Source organism: Vanellus vanellus (genome assembly GCF_965231255.1).
Source record: "Vanellus vanellus genome assembly, chromosome: 7".
NCBI lineage: Eukaryota > Metazoa > Chordata > Aves > Charadriiformes > Charadriidae > Vanellus > Vanellus vanellus.
The window spans coordinates 34,539,868-34,555,901 of record NC_138912.1 but is presented as its reverse complement, the minus strand read 5'-3'; the positions used below and the strand labels follow the sequence as shown (position 1 = coordinate 34,555,901).

Sequence of the window (16,034 nt, the reverse complement as noted above, 5' to 3'; positions counted from 1 at the left end):
TTTAACTCCCCCTGATTTCTTAAGGGTTCCAATTCAAGTCAGTGTCAGTAGGAATGTGTAAGGGCTGCAGGCATGGGCTCTTTATGCTATTAGTAGTCACATTTTGGGACTTATTAAGACTAGGATTTGCTGAACAGACTGTACTGCAAAACCATGCTAATTAGCATCTAAAATTCTTGGAAAGCTGCCACAGATTCCTGGGAGCTGTCTACACCACCAGCAAAAATGTCTTTAGAGATGCTGATTGCATGAAATAGATTGGGGTGTAACTTGTACTTTTGCAGTGATTTTTATTGCATCCATGTAGTCACCCTGGCTTTTGACAAAACCCTTTTGGTGCACACCTGAGACAGCTGTTCTCGGTATTCTCACAGGGAGCATTTCTGGAAAACTTAGACCAGTGGGTTTGTTCTAGAGTCTAAGCTGAACTGCTTGGGATGGTGCCGGGTGGAGAGTGTTTCAGCGTGTCTTTTTTACATGTTGGATTATTTTTCTGTGGTAGCGCGCTACCTTGTGAGTTGGTGAATGAATTTTTGGTAAGGCAGAATTACAGTGATGCTTCCCTTATTTGTTTATCTCTACGGTAAGGCTATCATTTCCAGCTGCTCCCATAGTTCACATAAAACTCGTCAGCCATTAATATTTGTTGAGACTGGAACTTCTCATTTACTTTGGTCAAGCATTGCTTCAACAATAATGCAGTTCAGTTAACTTGAGACTTTTGTTTGTTTGGTTTCAGTTCCAGGAATGGTCTCTCCATGACGTGTTCCTGTTTCTAGTTTTCCTCTGCAGCCCACAAAATTACTTGGAGATTTTGGAGGCTCAGATCCCATCCCCGACTGATTTGGGAGAGGCCAGACCACACCTTAAGAGATATGCCTTACTGTGAAGTAAAAGGGCGCTCTGATTTGGCATCTCATGTTCTCCCTTCTTTAATAGGTCTCTTTTGGTGTGTCTGAAATCCTGAATTCTGTAGCCGAGATGGGAATGCAAGGATCCTGGTTGGAACCATGAAGCACCAGGATTACATGGAGACTTTCCTTTCGATCTCCCTCAGACCTTCTCTTAGATATCTTGGCTGTCCATGTGCAGCTTGTCAGGGTTATACCTTGATTAAGCAAAAGCCTTTTGGCTCATTGATGGGATTTCTCCACTGGACATAGTGCAGAAAGACTTCTTTTGAGAAAGTCACAGTAGCTAAAGAATAGGGGAGAGTATCTAAAAAGGGGGGAAAAACGTAGCGTCTATAAATTTATAACCTAGGGTAGGGCTTCCCAGTTGTGGGACGCATCCTGCCAGTGGTATGCAGAACTTCAGGACGATACAAAGGTATTTCATGAATATCTGAATGCCTCTTTGCCCTCAGGAACGTGGCCCGATGGAGACAGGTACTGCTGAACAACTGCGGCTGCCATCTCTGCCTTGAGGTGAGACCCGAACACTTTGGAGGGAAGCAGAGCTCCCTGTCCTTTGCCTTCCACCAAGGAACATACCTTCGGGCTGGCAATTTATGATTTTCCTTGAAGGCAGCCCCCTGCGTTTGTGCCCCAGATGTAAATGTCAGGGGGCAAACAGCCGCCGAGGGCCTCTGTGAAACCCTAACGAAGCAATGAGGCTTTTCAAATTTTCCCTTCTAACTGCATTTTCTTGTATTTTAAATAAGCATATGTTAGCCAGGAGACTTCTGTCTTGTGTAGAAAGCTGTTAGCGACACTGTACGTCTCACTTGTTCCAGCACATTTTACTTCTCGCAAAATGTTGACAGCCATGTGCGAAGCAACGAGACGAGGCTCCGTGCTTGTGACCATCACCCGCCGAGGAGGAATTTGGGGAGGAGAGCCAAGAAACCAGGGAGGAGGGGAGACGCTGCTCTGGGTCACTTGTTGCACCTGCCGAAGCGCACCCGAGCTGCACACCTGGCAGCACAAGGGGACAGATGGCGCCCACTCCTCTCCATCAATCCAATGAATTAGCTCCTCCAGCTACGCGGTGCGGGCTCAATAACGCATTTCGGTACCTTCCCCGGCGCTACCGCAGCGGGGACGTCGGCCGCGCCGCCCGGCCCTGCCGGTTGATCTCCCCGCCTGTCGCGCTGCTGTCGCGCGTGGGCGGCCGGAGCCCACGCGCGCCGCAAAACGCGGACGTCCCCCCTCCCCAGCAGCCGGAGGGGGAGGGGGCGGGGCCGCCGCGGCCGTTGCGGGAGTTTTGAACGGCGGCGCCGCTGAGGAAGATGCGGCGGTTTGTGCCGGGCGCCGGTGGCGAGGAGCCGGTGAGCCGCGGGCGGGGCGAGACGGGGAGGGAGAGAGGGAAGGCAGGCCGGCAGGCAGGCCGGCCCGGCGCAGGTGCCGCCCGTTAACGGCTGAGGCCGCCCGGTAGTGTGGCGGACGCTGCCCCCTCCCCGGGCTCGGCGTGTCCGCTGGCGGCCGCGGCCTGGCCGAGGAGCGGCCCCTGCGGCAGCCTGCCTGGCTGGGGGGACGGAGGCAGCCGGCCCTGGCGGGGTACGGCAGCCCCCGGCGGAGGTGCGGCGAGGGGTCCGGCCGGCCTACTGCCCGGCCCCGCGGGACGGCGCTTTGGCGGGCTGACCTCCCTGCTCGCCCTCTTCAGGGTCGCGGAGCGTGATCCTTTCTGGCTCTTTAATCTTTCAGACGTTGACTTCCGTATATTAATCGAGTTTTTAAAAAAACTTCGAATCACTTAAAAATCTGAATTAGTTGGACTCAGCTGTGTCTGTAAGTCTATGGCTGTCTGTTGCAATAAATGCTGGTTTCTGTGTCTAGCTAGAGGAGTTCCCCTTGGCTTCGCAGCCTCTGTTTTAAAAGAATATTAGCTGCCTGACTAATTGCTTGTTTTAAATAAATATAGTAGACTTATGGGGTTTAGGTTTAAGCTTCTGTGGTAATAAAGCAAAAGCATACCTTGGAACAAGATTCTGAAAGCCTGTATTTAAGATATCAATTAAATAAGATAAAATTTCAATTTGTCCTGCCTTCAGCAGGATCCAGTTTGCTTTTCTTAGCTGTTGTTGGATTTTTGTTTGTTTGTTTTGTGACTCCATCACCTATGTAAAACTAGAAATCCTTTACAGTTTCATATATTCTAGCTATGCTTAGGTGAGGGATACAAAGACACTTTCTGAAAGTGTTGCTTAGGCAGTTCCTGCCTATGGGGCTGAAAATCTCAACAGCTGTTTGTAATCTTGGCTGGGTTGTGTTGCCACTGGTGGGGGAAGGATGGAGACCACAAGGGAAGCTGTGCGTTAGTAGACAGCATATGGCAAAACAGTGCTGTGTCATTCTTGCAAGTCCAGATGGTGTGCTCATATTTTTAAAAGGAACTGGGGGGGGGGGGGGGGGAAGCTGACCAATTTTTTTTTTCTTGGTAGGCACGGAGAACTTCATACGTTCCAAATCAGGCTGCTAAGTCATTCCTTCAGATGAGATTTATATGGTGTGATTATTTAAGCTATGGTCCAACAATCACTTAATGCTAGTTCAGAATATTTTATGTGAGCCTGGCTGAGATGTAGCACAGACTAAATTCTTTGGGTGGTTCTGAAAGTCACAATACCGATACACGCAGATGCCCCGGACTAGGAGAGTTTATTTCCTCACCGTAGTTATGCACCAGGTGATAGACCTGGAGAGGAGCCATGGTCAGTGCAGAGGTCTGTTACCCTGGGAAATGTTAGGGGGAAGTACTATTTCACTCTTCTGAGATGAAATTCAACTTTGTAACAGCTGATATATTAGTTTAGGCTCAAAGAATGAGTAATTATTTCTTAGGGGCAGGTGTGTGCCCTGCTTAGCTTTTCATAGCTGTGTAAGGTTTGACTCGGAACAAAAGAAGATTGATGAAAGCTATTTGCTTCTCCTTTCTTTCTGGGATGAGCACTGAGAAAAAGCATGGGTAGAGAAACAGGTGCTGGGGATGTGGAGGTGTTGGTGCACTGCTTTATCCTGCACTGGTTGTGGTTGAAACTTTGGAAAGCAAATCCATGAGGGGAAACCTGGGGGTAATCTATGGTGCTGTACTGCATCCTCAGTGTTGAAAAAGCTTCACTCATCACCAGCTTGGCAATGCATTTGCAATGCAACCCTGCAATGCAGTGACAACTGTGTTTTATGCGTCAGAAATACTTGGTTGGCCAGGGATGGCCACGTAGCAAGGAAACGTGTATCAGAATCATCAGTGTCATCTAGCACACCTTTGGGAGACAGCAAACTGTCTGTGATCCTTCACCTTAATTATCTTCTGGCTTGGTGTGGATTGACCTCTTTGAAATGGCAAGTGAGGAATAATGCACATTTATAAATGTTTGTTTTCTCTGAAATATGTAGGAAAAAGTTGACTTCCTGGAAGCTGTTTTAAAATCTTAAAAAAAAATCCACTCCTTCAAAAAAACAGTGATGCAGAATTCTAGTGACTTGACTGGCAAATCTATCTTATTTCGTACTTTTGAATGCAAAGTGTGTGTGGCTGTGCCCTCAGGCAGGGAGGATGTCATCCGTGTGTAGTGTTGAAGCTACCACAGCTGTCTGACTTTCAGTTTATGGCCTGAAACAGTCAAGTATTTGGATATTATCATTTTTTTGTTTCTGATGTTACCTGAATTTTTTATCAACCACAAGTGAAAAAACCCACATTTTTTTTAACCCTTTTTAAGATGACCAAAGAAGTAATAAGAGTAAATTTCTGGTTTAAAATATCTCAGATATTTTCCTGAGTTTACAGTTTGTTTTAGTGTGGATTACTGTAAAAAGTGGGATGTTAATTTATAAGCTTTTTTCAGTTAGGTCTCTCAGTGACCATGTGTGGGGACCATATGTTATTATCCTATGAACAACATGCTGAGGTACGTCAATTTTTAGTAACTTTCAGGTGCTACTATGAGTTAATGTTACTACTTGGTTTAGAATTTGCATGTATAATGGAGGTAGTGAATCTGTTACATCCTGTGTTTTGCTCTTTTGTTCCTGAAGAGAGAACCATCATTTTACATTTAGTAACAATCATAATGGCTGCGTACGATTTAAGGGTGGTAAGGCACTGGAAGAGGTTGCCCGGAGAAGTTGTTGAGGCCCTATCCCTGGAGGTGCTCAAGGCCAGGCTGGATGGGACTTTGAGCAACCTGGTCTAGTGGGAGGTGTCCCTGCCCGTGGCAGGGGGTTGGAACTAGATGATCTTCAGGGTCCCTTCCAACCTAAACCATTCTATGATTCTATGAAAATCTAGGGTTTTCTATCCCAACTTTGAAATAAGTAGAGCTTGTTAAAAATTCAGGATATTGTTAGTTGGGTTTTTGTTTAGTCCTTTGTTGGTGGTGTTTTTTTTTGTGTGTGTATCTAGGAATGCGACATCCAAGAGAAGATTAACTTTGAAATCCGCATGCGAGAAGGCATCTGTAAACTACTTGCAGTGAGCACACAAAAAGACCAACTCTTACAAGCTGTTAAAAACCTGATGGTTTGCAATGCTCGTATACTTGCATACAGGACAGAGCTACAGAATAAAAAAGAAGAGCCAATCTCATGCAGGACCGAAGAACGGTGAGTAACAGCTCAAATTCAAATGGAGCATCATGAAGCAGGCTTTTGCTTACGTGAATTCTTAGCAGCCTGTCTAGGAAAGTGGATTTAAACCCTTCCTTCTATCATCCCCCATACAAACATAGATTACTGCCTTAAAACATTACTTTGTAAGACCATTCCAGTATCTTCTTTTTGCTTTAGAAAGTTAAATACAAGTCATATTTTTATGGGTAGATGTTATTATTGACATTGAACTATAGTTCAGCATCTGAATATCGGGTAACATAATAGACATATTTTCTTAATTACCTTTAGCATATAAAAAGGTACCAAGCCAAGTCGGAAGAAACAAACCAAAAGTATCTAAGTCAGAACACACCTATTTCTACTTTTCATTCTTCCTACTGTTATTAAGGTCCCTTTAATGATGGAATCATCATGGTTAATTGGTACCCTCTGCTGGCCACTTCTGTTAACTACAACAAAGTAATAAATACCTATGAAGAAAAACAAGTTTAGTTGAAAATAGCCTCACGTTATAACTCTCAAATGAGCTAAAGTATTCGTGGTTTATTTGAATAATGTTATATTTTTTTGCCTAACAGAATATATTTTGAGTGCAATGTTGAGAATCGTGGTGCAGAGACACTGTTGCTCTCAGGTTATTACTGGAATGAAATATTATATTTCATTTTATCACAGAAACTCTTCGAGTACATGCTGAGCTCCAGTTCAGAACAGCCGTGCTACTTTTTGCTTTCAGAAATGTGGTCCCATAGGAGAAATTTATTGAAGGAAAGAACTGCATTTTCTGACTATATCAACTATTATTGTGAATGCTGATTTTGCAAACCAGCACTTAGAACTTGTGGTATTCTGTAATTATTGCAGTTGTATTGCTTTTTCCTGCCAAGATGAAGACCTTTATAGTGATTCATCTTTTATTTATGTTTTTAGCGATGGAATAATATCAAGTGTGTATATATGCTGATTTACTCAGCTCCCGGTCTTTGATGTCAGTGACCGCAGAATAGTCATGGCACATGTCCAGAACAGGGCAGGGATACTTGGAGATAAATCTGAACAGCTGCATTGTTTTCTTAATAGTTATAGTCAACTTTATTGTTTACTTGATTTGTGTCTGTCATGCATTGCTCAGAGTTCTGTCTTAAGGAGTCCTTTGAGTTGTCAGTGGAGCTCATTAGAAGAAATGCATGCTATGGAGTTATTTCTCTACCATTTAGACCGTATCTTTGATAGCTGGTAGTGCTTTTTGCAGTTCTTTTTTCAGTATTTGTTCAAGACTGGAATTTGGTTTAAGCTTAATTCGGATGAGATGATGATGGCTGAGAGAGAAAATTCTAGGGTTTTCAAGTGAATTTTGTCCCTGTTTCTTGTTACGTGGGTCTGTAATCTGAAGATATTATAACTGCTTCTGGAAATCAGCAGCTAGAAATTTTCATTTCACCTCATTTGGTTAGGAGTTAGGAACAGTGGCAGGTATAAGGAGGGCACTGTATTGTTATTCATTATCTACAGACTGTTTTGATTCAATTTAAGGTTGACTTTGAGATCTACACTCTGACTACTTAGCAAACTGCCTGCATGTAAAAATCACAGTATTAACAATGCAACACTTTGTAATTGGTCTCTATTAATAGAGGAGGTGGCAATTCTCTAACCACAAATAGAGCTGATAAATTAAGTTGTTTATTCATTGATGTGTACAGAAGGGGAAAAGTTGATAATGTATTTCATTGTGTTGGAGCAGGAAAAGACAAGGAAGATGAATCTACTTGTCTTTTAATATCCAGGTTAAATAAGCTTTGGAGTAAAATCTTCTAGGGAATTAAGAAAATTGATGGTGTACCTTCCTTCCAGATTATCCTCAAGAATCTAATGACTCATATCTTAAACCAGAGATACCAAATTTAACTTTAAAGAAAAGTGTTTGAAATGAGCTGTAATATGAAAACCCTAACGCTTTTTAATGCATAAAGGGTTGAGTTTTAGAAGTCTAAATGCACAGATCTCAAACCTTGTTTTTCTTTTCTACTTTTTGGCAGGTCTTCAGAAAATAGTTCAAAAGACCGGGTGGCATGCAGAGCAAAGGTTGCTATAACAGGTAAGTGGCTGGGTAGTCAATTATAGGAGCTAATTGGCTGGACAGTAAATTGTAATACAAATTATACAAACAAGATGGTATTTTTAAAGTGCGTAGGTGGTTCAGGGGCATAAATCCGCTTGTGCTTCAAGTGGACTTGTGCTTTTAAGTCACACACAGGCTTTTGAGGATCCTACCTAGTATTTCCATGTTACTTTCAGGGATTTTCACAGTGGGAAATACTTTTTTTTTCTGTTTGTCACTAAACACTGAATACATTTCACAGCAAAATAAGTGTAAATGTGCTGATAACTTTTTTTTTTTCACCCCACAAAGACACACTTTGATGTGATCATACAGGTATGTCTAATAAATTGAGGACAGAATTATAACTAGTATGCAAATATTATTTAATTAATGCAGGTTACATTACTACAGCAAAGGTGTGGTGGTATGTCTTCAGTGCAAACAAGTAAGAAGAATATTTAACAGTGTTTTCCAGTGGTATGCTATTTCCTAGCCTGTTCTCAAACTTCAGCACTATGAATTTATCATTTTGTTTGCCTGTGCCAATAGAGGACATTACTACATTCAGCATTCCTATAGTTGTTCATTGTGGCTGTTCTGCTACCTTTGCTAACAGATCTGTTTGTGCTCCTTGACCTGTTTCATTATTTTAATTTTAATGTAGAAGGGCTCACTACTTAGGCTGTTTAATTCTGCATATTTTGACATATCTTTAAGCAGGGTAACTTCTAGTAGAAGAGTGATGAGCACATGGTTCAGTAATGTTTTCTGCCAGCACAGCTGTTTGCAGAATGTGTATCTGTCTTTCCTCCTTATGGTAGTTGGATGAAAGCATCTGTTTGCCTGTCTGTGCTGTGGTTACACCTTTCTTTGGGTTTATAGAGTCATCTGCAGTGAAGACTTTAGGATCATATAAAAAGCTTTTGTTATCTTTAGAAAATCAGAATTGTGTAAGGACTCTATTTTTAGTATGAAAAATTTGTTTAGGATATGAAACGTTTAGCTAGTTTCCTTTGATGGGACAAGAGAATAGAAGGGTGAAATACACCACTTCCTATTACGTGCCACCTGTTAATGATTCTGTCCTGTTACTAACATAGTGGTTCTCAAACTGGAGGTTATGATCCTCAGAAGTATGGCACAGATTGAGGCGAAGAAAAGAAAGACATCAAGTACCTCAGTGTGAACTCAAGTCTGTGAGTGCTGGGATGCTGCCATGCCTCACCTCTCTTCAGCTACTCATGTCAGGATGCCTAGCCGGGTCCAGTTTACAGCAGGAAAGCCTAAATGTTCTTCTTGACTTCTGCTGAGAGATTGGTGCTTTCTATAGATCACCTGTTACTAACGCCTTATTTTCCACTGTGTGTGCCTGAGAAGCAGAGAGTTGGGGTACATGAGAAGCAATTGTGGGGACAGGCTTGTTCGTGCTTGGCAAGGGCAGGAGCCTCTTGGCAAGATCCATGATTGGGAGATCCTGAGATGTCATTAATACATGCCTCCCTGGTTCCTCTTTGCATTGTCCTCTGAACCATTAGCCTGTGTCCCTGTAGCATGCCAAATCAGGTCCTGTCTGTTTCCGCAGCTGCTGTATGTTCACATCTGTATCGTCCTTCTTTCCCTGTCTTTCCCAATCCTTGTGTAGCAAATTGGGTATGCTGCATTTGCTGCATTTCTTTTCTCTTGTATGCCGACCTTCATTGGATTTGCCACTGGAATTGCCCTGCATGTTTGGAAGGCACACGTGTGTGTGCATGTGCCTGCCTTGTTGAGAATGCAGTTGTGAATATAAACAGCATGAATCGGGAGATGTCGTGACTGAATTGTCTGGGAGCGGCTGGAAATGAGGATTGAGTGGTAGTCCATGTAAGGTATCAGGGCATGTAATTTAAGAATTGAAGATATAGAATGGATTTTTTAGGGGAAAATAATCCATCCACTTATAAATATATTAGCATATCATATGGTTAGTACATGCTAGAAGCTTAGACTATTACCAAAAAAAGAGTGTGATCATGTGGCCAACACCAAAAGTTCAGGAACAGCTATGCAGGAGTACTGAGGAATGTACTCCTACAGAAAGCAACTGTATGTCAGATACTGTGTGGGGAGTGCATTCTGTAATCCACAGATTTTCGCACTTCTATTATTTTTACTTATTTATCCCCCACGTGTGTGAATAAATTATGTAATTTATGTTTTCTTATCAATCAATTATTTTGTCAGAAGACAATACATGACATGTTGATCAAAAAGCATAATCATAATTTAAAGTAATTTTATAAAGGAATCATTGGCTTTAAATCTGATTAATTGTAGTGCTTGAATGTATCCAATTTGAATCCACACGGATTTACAGCTAATGGTAACTGCAATTAAGGTCTGCAAAAACCGATCTTTGTTTTTGATAAGTGGCAGCTCTTTCAATCCAAGAATGAATTGAAAACTGATTTACAAGTATCATGTTAAACTTGTTCAAGCGATTGACTATCTATATCCTGATCATTTTCTGCCTAAGGTGTACATTTTTCAGCTAGCATGATATTGAAAGTGGCATACAGAAGTAATCTTTAGTACTCTAATTGTTAACAAGACTTACTGAGCATGTTAAAATTGTCATTCGGAGTTTGCTATGACTGAAGATGCAAAAGGCTTTCATTGTTAACTATTTTCACATATTTATGTAAATTTAAGACCTTTGTCTTTTAGGAAAGAAAATTCTGTGCTTTGTCTCTGACAGAGATAAATACATGTTTAAAGTTTGAGGGAGACTTCTGTAACTGTTTTAATGAAGCTACTTCTGTTTTCTTATTTAAAAAACTCCTATTTTTAGAAATGCTTACTATGCAAATGCATCTTTAGAAGTGAAAGGCGGTTTCAGAATGCAGTGACATATTGATTTTTAGGAAACTGGCTGTCTAAAGCTGTATAGTGGCAGTTCACTGTTGAAAATTCATTAGTTTAATGAACAATTAAAAATATATGAATGTGCAAGTTTCAAAATTGAAATAGCATGGTTAATAAGATGTCCCATAATATAATAAAAATTAATTTAAATTTAAAATATTCATTTAATATAACTTCTGAAATAGAGTGACTATACGCAGTTTCGCTTAACAAGAAGTTTTGTGAGTAAAACCCTGTAGGAATACCTGACAATCTGTTGCCAAAGTACCGGTACTCTATTACATCTTACTGTACTATATGTGGATTTTTCCATCAGCCTCGTATGAAGGTCAACACTGGAGTCAGCAATGCTCCTTTATAACAATATTGAAGGTTTTTATCAAAAGACAATTGGGCTACTGCTGTTCACTGCTGCCATCATGTGTCACTTAATATATTGCATATACTTTTAAACAACACTGTGGTGTACTTAAGAAATCAACTTTGGACTTATACCCCCACTGCATTTGCCTTTTAAGAAGGGACTAATAAGAAACATTATGTCTAAACCTGAGTCCTCAAAACTGGAGGAAAATGCCACTCAGTACCGTGTTGTATTGAGTAGATAAATTGGAAAATTTGTGGAAGAAAATACTTTCCTAATAGTAAAATGACCGGCATGACTTAAAATTGTGGTTTTGTAATTGCCTCTACTATGGTTCTGAAGTAAAAGGATATTTCTGAGTTAAAAAAAAAAAAGCTTTCTAAACTCTTTTTATGTCAACTAAGACAATTCTAACTGGGAATGTGATTACAAGTGATACTTTCTCTGTAGTTAGCAAAACAAGACTTAAGTGTTTGCAGTATAAGTATCCCAGTCTTTCCATTGAAACAGGATGTTTTCCTTCTTGCAGTTTTACGAGTGATTTCCAGCACAGGGCAAGCAGGGCTTCAGTTTACATCTGTGCATAATAATAGGCTCAGAAGCTCTGAGTTCTGACAATACCTCTCAGAGCTATGTTAAACAACTGCTCTGAAATGTTATTTCAGGTACTTTCAAATAACATTTAAAATATTCTTTATCCTAGCATAATTTCTAAAAGAAAATGACACTTCAAGTTGAACTAATTGATGAATTTTCTTTTGACATGGATAATGAAATTGAAATAGTTAAACTGTTCTTTGGGTAGAAGGTCCTGTTACCTCCAGAACATCAGGAAAAGAAACAAGAAACTTCTTGTAATTTGTTTTGATCACAAATCTGCAGTATTGACTATAACTTAATTTCCCTACCTTTTTTTTTTTCCCTTTAGATATCCGAATACCATTAATGTGGAAAGACTCTGATCACTTCAGCCATAAAGAAAGTATGTAAGATGTAATGAACTACTGTGATAAGCAATTTCTTATGCCTGTAAATTTAAGCTGGATGGGGAAGTCCATGCTCATTTCAACTCCTCCTTTGACCTTTCAGTAGGTCTGAATTTTACTCTATTATTTAGTTGCTCTTAACTTGAAGTTGTTGGTTGTAGCAAGTTGGGTTAATTCAAAGTCCTGTGGTTCTGTATGTTTAAACCCTAGTTTCTAAAAAGCCCTTCTGAGGGTAAATTCCAGAGGAAGCAACAGAAAAGTGTTGTTATTAAATGGATAGCCGAGCAACTTCTGATTAAACATGTTCTATGTCTTGTCTACACTTGCGAGAGTATGTTGGAGGTTGTTTCCAGTGAGAAATTTAAATGAAAGTTGTCTGTTGGTGTTGAGTGTATTATTGGATAGTCTTCAAGTACATGCATTTTGCTGTGTCATGGAGATTAACCCTAAATCTGTTCCAGCTGTCACCTGGCATTGATTTCACTTTGATTTTCAATAGGGTCAGAGGGGCTAAGCATGGCAAAATAGTCTAATCCTATGTAGTACATTCATAAAATGATACAGGGTTTGGATCAAATGTTTGGGTTTTTTGCTTCAAATCAGTTTTATTAAACAAAATTGCATTTTTACTAACATTTATGAAGTTGCTAGCACCAGCTACCAGTAATTATCAGGAGAAAAAAAAAATAGTTGAGCAGAGGTAGGCCTTTTTCCCTCTGCAAATGTTGTTCTGCCTAAACTGCAGATTTGATACTTCAATTATAAAATCCTATGAGATAAAATTTATGATGGGAAAAATTTGAGGGCAATTCTTTAGAGGTCCAAATTACCATTTCTTCTACGTTTGTTTACTGGAAGCATTTAGTATTGTGATGTTTAACAAGGCTAATAAAACATTTCTTTGGCTCTCTCCAGAATCACAGCGCTATGCAGTTTTTTGTTTGTTCAGAATGGGAGCTGAGGTTTTTGATACAGAGGTGGCTATTGTGGATAAAGCAATAACAGATATCTGTTTTGAAAATGTAACCATATTGTAAGTATAATTTATTTGTATTGAATGAAGTACAAATATCGCTGTTTTCTTTTGAAAGTGGATATGATTATGAGTAAGAATGGCTGAAGCCCACTAATTTTTTCTGTGGGCAAAGGAATCAGAGGTCCTGTTAATTTCAGTGGATGGTGGATCCCCACCTCTGGAAGGTTCTTTTGTGTACATAATGATGCTGGTTGTAGGTGTGCTGCTTGAACTGTGCTACTTTTCATTTTTGCCATACTGAAGCATTTTTCTTTATATAAAGAGATAAACAAACTTGTACCTCAAGGACACAGTTAAATACTTACTAAAACCTGAAAGCATTATAAAAGTATAGGCATGAACATTGCATCCAGTGTTTGAAGTATTATTCTGTACAGCAGGCTATGGTCTCCTTTGATGTTCCCCTAAGTCACAGTTCTCTTAAAACCTGACCTTTGTTTCCACACCTCATGTTCTGTTACACCTATATGAGCATGTGCTACAGCCACAGTCCTTGTAGTTGAAGAATATTAGACAGGAAATTATTCACTTATCTTTAAAGGTAACCTGGAAAAGAGTAGAAAGATGTTCTCATGTACTTTTTTGTTGCTTTTTAATTTTTAAGAGAGTCCTGACAGGTACTTAACTCCCCCCCCCCCCTTTATTTTTTATATTAGCAATTTAGATTTAGTCTCCTGAGGAAGACTGACGGAAAGCTAGAACCACTGAAAACTTTAAAACAAGATCCTGAAAACTGAGAGAGATCGGATCTTTAAATCAGATTTTAAACTCTTAAGATTAAAGACCTGTTTACATTAGGAGTGGGGGCAAAGACTTAAATCCACTTCTTCAAAGATATGAGACTTGATTGTTATAATTTTCTGTAAGATACTGCAACAAAAGTAGAAAAGGCACTCTAACTTGCCTTGTATCCCCTGAGATAAAGAAAGACTGCTTATAAAAGCCTTTGAGATGATTTCATTATGGACATGTGTGTAATGACATGATTTGTACCTGAAAGATGAGGTTAGGTTTCTGATTTGATTACTAAGCTTGAGAACATGAGAATCAGTACAGCTGGAAACAGAGACAGCATAGGCTGCAGACAGAAGAATGCAGCCATAGGTAGTTAAGGTCTGAATGACAAATTTTGTTGGTTGAGTGAGAGAGGTTTTTTCCAGTAATGCGAAGGGGATGGGGTGTGACTAAGATCTTTAAAACATTTCAATCTGATTTAGGACCATAGGCACAGATAGGTTTTCAATCATGTGATTTCTGCGTAACAGTAGAGGGCAGATTTAAGTGTGTTTGAATGTCTTGACTGTGTATTTCCATAACATGGTTTTTCTTTTTTTTTTTTTTTTCAGTTTTTAACCTAAACGTTGAATTTCCTGTTTGCAATTGTTTATGGTTTAATTATAACACCCATCTCATGACCTCAACACTGTTACTGCTGTGTGCTCTAGTCTTTAATTCCATATGAATGTATGTCTTCTCCTGAATCTTAAGGCATTCCTTCCCTTGATTAGAAATGCGTGTTATTTAATATATATAGTAGCAGCTGCATTCCTTGGCTGCATACTCAGTTTATTAACAAATGCTCTGAAACTTTCTCCTCCCCTCCTTCAGTGATGAAGCAACACCAGATTTCCAGGTGAAGGTTGAAGTGTATAGTTGCTGTACAGAGGAGTCTTTATATGTAACAAACACTCCTAAGAAACTAGCAAAGAAGCTTAAAACATCCCTCAGCAAAGCTACAGGGAAGAAACTCAAAGCTGCACTGGAAGAAGACAGCACTGAACCCCTTTTGCCTGCTGACCCGGTCATCCAGTAAGCCATATATATTGATATTCTGGTTTTATAATTTTAAAAATAAAAATAAGCCAAATATAATATAAACTTTTGGAAAATTGCCGAGAAAGTGATTATTTCTGTACTTACCTGAGTGAAAAAAATTTACATTTTAAATAGGAAATGAGAAAGGTGTGAATTTCAACCATGTCGCTCAGCCTTGGGGCCTGGTTCTGATCTTGAAACACAGGAGTAGGCTTTATCTTTCTGCTATACAGCTAGCTAGCTGGTAAATCCACTGTTATATGCAAACTTTACTGTATTTTTCATTTGATCTCTGGAGGAAGTCAAGCTTGTGTGATCAGTCTGTGTCCCTCTGTCCATCTACCTCTCCTTCTCCCTTTCCCATTTACTCCCTACCCCATATTATTTTTGCACCTAGCTGACTTTGCTCATAGTTGGCAGACAGGTAGACATGTCTAAAAGTTACAAGTTGTGTGAAATTAAAGTGTGGTATGTAGACAGGAGAAACCTCTTTTGCACCCTCTCCCCTAATGAAGCTGACTGTGCCCAGGGTGTGTGCTGTGCACATGGGGGCTGTTCCACTTGCTGGCTTTTCAGTAAAACTCTGGACTGTCAAAGGCACTTTGCAGTTACAAGCTGCTTAGCAGGAGTTTTCTTAATTGACTTTAGCACAGAACACTTTAAAATGACTTACTGTTTTTCAGTGTTCATAGAAGTAAGTGCTGTTCCCAGTAATTTACCTATTTCCTTTTAAAAAACTATCTTGTCTTCCATGCATTTTTTTAATGAAGCTAACTGCTTACTAATGTTTCCCAGCTACTTTGATATCATTGGGATTTAAGCAGGCCAAATACCTCAATTGTAAATACTAATACTATTGATTATTTTTTTTTTTTTTTAAGAAAGCAATTTTTTCAAGGACTTCCTTTTTTTTTTTTGGCAGCTGGATAGTAAAGAATCAATGCCTAATTCTTGCCAAGTGTTGAGTGTAGTCTTATTCTAGTTTCTTATGTCTATTTGCCTGGATTTTAAAAGGAAACATTTAAGCATATTCTGTCTTTGTCGAACTGATATTACTGTTTCAATCAAGAACACACATCCAAGAGATCTTATCCACAGAGCAAAGCATGTTTTATCACTAACTTTCCAGTGTGTTCTGCCTGATGACAACGTATCTTTGAATCTGCATCATCTCAGGTGGCTCTGCTTTCCATAAGCTCCAGTTGGGCGATGACACACTATCGTTAGATCCAGTCTGCTTCAGATGTAACCACTAGCGTATTTGCTGGCC

At 39.9% G+C, this 16,034-nt stretch overlaps 1 protein-coding gene across 1 annotated transcript in view; it reads left to right on the top strand.

Annotated features, from left to right (window-relative positions):
* Positions 1–2,230: 2,230 nt before the first annotated feature.
* RTKN2 (rhotekin 2) overlaps positions 2,231–16,034 on the top strand; it is a gene marked incomplete at both ends in the record, with an annotated part of 31,225 nt that continues 17,421 nt past the window's right edge. The window contains 6 exons of the mRNA XM_082486058.1: positions 2,231–2,269; positions 5,347–5,546; positions 7,595–7,653; positions 11,856–11,909; positions 12,829–12,946; positions 14,558–14,758. Coding sequence (XP_082342184.1) covers positions 2,231–2,269; positions 5,347–5,546; positions 7,595–7,653; positions 11,856–11,909; positions 12,829–12,946; positions 14,558–14,758 — 671 coding nt within the window. The remainder of the gene's footprint in view (positions 2,270–5,346; positions 5,547–7,594; positions 7,654–11,855; positions 11,910–12,828; positions 12,947–14,557; positions 14,759–16,034) is intronic.